This window comes from Lycium ferocissimum, chromosome 4 (genome assembly GCF_029784015.1).
Source record: "Lycium ferocissimum isolate CSIRO_LF1 chromosome 4, AGI_CSIRO_Lferr_CH_V1, whole genome shotgun sequence".
Taxonomy (NCBI): domain Eukaryota; kingdom Viridiplantae; phylum Streptophyta; class Magnoliopsida; order Solanales; family Solanaceae; genus Lycium; species Lycium ferocissimum.
Window position 1 is genome coordinate 2,160,775 of NC_081345.1, and position 2,865 is coordinate 2,163,639.

A 2,865-nucleotide genomic window follows, 5' to 3' on the forward strand; every position below is an offset into this window, starting at 1 on the left:
AGTCTAATTTCACAAACACAAAAAATAGTAATTATTATTACAAGACATTGCAAATTTAACAACTAGGGAACAATTCGGTTCGGGCATGTAGTTTTTTTATGGCCAGTTGTTTTACATATGGAGCATTTGTTTTTCCTCGTTGCAAGTGATTCCCCGATTCCACGCCTCCTCTTTGTCCGTCTTCTTCCCGGTTTGCTCGGATCAACATGTGGAGGAGGTATTTCTCTCTCTAAAATCTCCATAGGAACTTCCCAAGATTCTTCAGAAGGCACAGATTCATTTCCTCACGGTATGCAATTATGTAATTCTCCACCCTATAATATGGAGATGAGTAGTCATAAATCCGCCTTCCAAAATCTTCACCATATTGGACTCGAAGCGCGCCATAGCATGTGGGCAAGGTATTTTGTCCTGTGTCAAAAACTCTACAAGTACAAGATCTTCTTTGCGATCGACCGTTGCAACCGAACCGTGGCCGATGACGCCGAACTTGTAGTTAGCAATTTGATGGGCCAATAACTTATTACCCAAGTTGATAAATTTTGATATTTTTTTTTCCATTAAGGGAACAAAGATGGTTGGTGAGTCGATGAACTCCATACGCCTCTCATGAAATTTCTCGCAAACCTCCCGTTTATGGAATCAAATAGAGCAAAAGAATGGGAAATTCTCTTTCAACATTGAACATTGAGTTTATCGACTCGGCTAGCCGTTTGTCGTCATAAAATCATACCGACAAAACAAACATATTAGTGTTAGAACATGTGGTCGAGGCTCACCGTGTCAAAAATCACAACAAGTACAATATCCGCCGCAACAAGTTACCTATTAGTTGGCAAAGCAGATACGTTACTTGTTGGAAACGAAATGTGAAAATACCTATTTCCGGCGTAATGCCCCGCTCCATCCGTGGAATCCAAAGACGTTCAAGATGTTCGGCGGCCCCAGAACCAAATCTCTACATTTGATTGAAATGGTCATTGAAGACATCAATATTGTACGCTTTTGCAGCTTTATAAAATTGAGATACGACCGCCCCATTGTGAAAGGTGGTTCTCAGATTTTCCCCTAGGTGCCTCATGCAAAAACCATAATGACATGTAGGGAAGACAATTGAAACCGCCTTTTTGATACTTGGATGTCTATCAGAAATTATGCACAACTCAGGGGTATCCTCTATATAGCTTCTCATTTGTTCAAAAAAATATTTGTACGAAGCATCACACTCCTTGTCCACCACACAAAATGCCACTGGAAAAATATGATTCTCCGCATCTTGTGCAACTGCTGACAACAACACTCCTTCGTACTTGCTCCTCAAGAATGTCCCATCGATGCCTATGACTTTTTTCATTTGCGCAAAACCAAGCATCCAAGCCTTATAGGCTACAAAAAAGTACTTGAACTTCCCATTTTCATCAACTTTCAATGCCGTCTTACTTCCTGGATTTGCAGAACGAAGCATATAACGGTACGCATCAAGCACTGCATACCCGTGCTCATGTGTCCCCCTTGTCAAAGCCTTTGCAATCTCCATGCCCTTCCAGACCTTCCAATAACTTACCTTACAACCCAAATCTGTACGGATTGATTGACTCATATCTTTTGTAGATGGGCCTTTACCGTAAGGAAACTTATCTTTGAAGTATTCACCAATGACTTTCGCAGTAGCGTGTGGATTATGGCTCGTAATGTGCTCAGAACCACATGTGTGATGCTTTATGTAAGTTCTGATACAAAATCTGTCAGAACTTAAAAGCTTCACAGCCCTAAGCCACCACTTGCACTCCGGATGTACACATCTGAAGCAATACACAGTACGCGAATTAATCACCTTCTTGATTCTAAAATCTTTCTTCAAGCAAGCAAGTTTCAACCAAGTGGCTAGTTCTTCCTTGTTCTTGAATGACATTCCTTTATAAAAACCTGTTTCATCATCTTGAACATGGCTAGATTGTATTGATTGTGTAGTGCCCAATGTATTGCTCGCAACTTCGGGTATAGGAATCGGGTCAGCCCCACTTCCATTATCTGGGATATGCACATCCACCCCATCTAATTCATCATTTAACACATCTTGTTGGTCTTGAGATAAATTGTGGTTCTCTATCGGGCTTCCAACAACGTATACCCTTAAAATGGGCCTAGCTACATCATTCAAATAAGCACGCAAACGAACCTGATCAGTTATCTTAAATGGCAAGACCCTCTGATTTTCAAAAAAGCTGTGCATGTAAGTGATGGCAAGATCTTTTGGTTCACAAGTTAATTCGCAATAGGTGATGATTAGGTTCACAAAATCATCGAACATAACATCTCTTTGGACAAGCCATCGCTATCGTCTCTAATGTGTCACTACCCTTCCATCGCCAAATATATCGATTGTTCTTCTCGATCCATTCACCATGGCAATCAACCCCTATTGTTATCGAGTCCCCCATTAGTGGTGTTCGAGGTACCGAAGATATTTTTTTTTAACAAAAAATTGGTCATGAGAGTACATATCAATCTATAACAAAATGAAACAAGTACAAAGTAGCTTGTTCCAACAGCATTATTGACTTGTTGGAACAAGTGGACTACTTGTTGCAACAAGTAATAAAATTGTTGCAACAAGTCACTAATGTTGGAGTCGCTTGAGCTTTTTGGGTTTCGTTTCAAACAAAAATTGAAGCCGACTCCAACAGATATAGTTGAGTTGTTGCAACAAGTGGAACACCTTGTGCAACAACTATACAACTTGTTGCAAGAAGTCAATAATTTGTTGGAAAGCTTCAGCTTTTTGGGTTCGCGTTTGCACAAAAATCGAAGCCGACTCAACAGATAGTTGAGTTGTTGCAACAAGTGGAACACCCGTTGCAACAA

The 2,865-nt window shown here is 40.4% G+C and overlaps 1 protein-coding gene across 1 annotated transcript; it reads right to left on the reverse strand.

Moving 5' to 3' along the window:
* Positions 1-958: 958 nt before the first annotated feature.
* Positions 959-1,912, reverse strand: LOC132053668 (uncharacterized). The gene has a single exon (XM_059445780.1). It carries the CDS (start codon positions 1,910-1,912, stop codon positions 959-961), a length of 954 nt encoding a protein of 317 aa, XP_059301763.1.
* Positions 1,913-2,865: the final 953 nt, after the last annotated feature.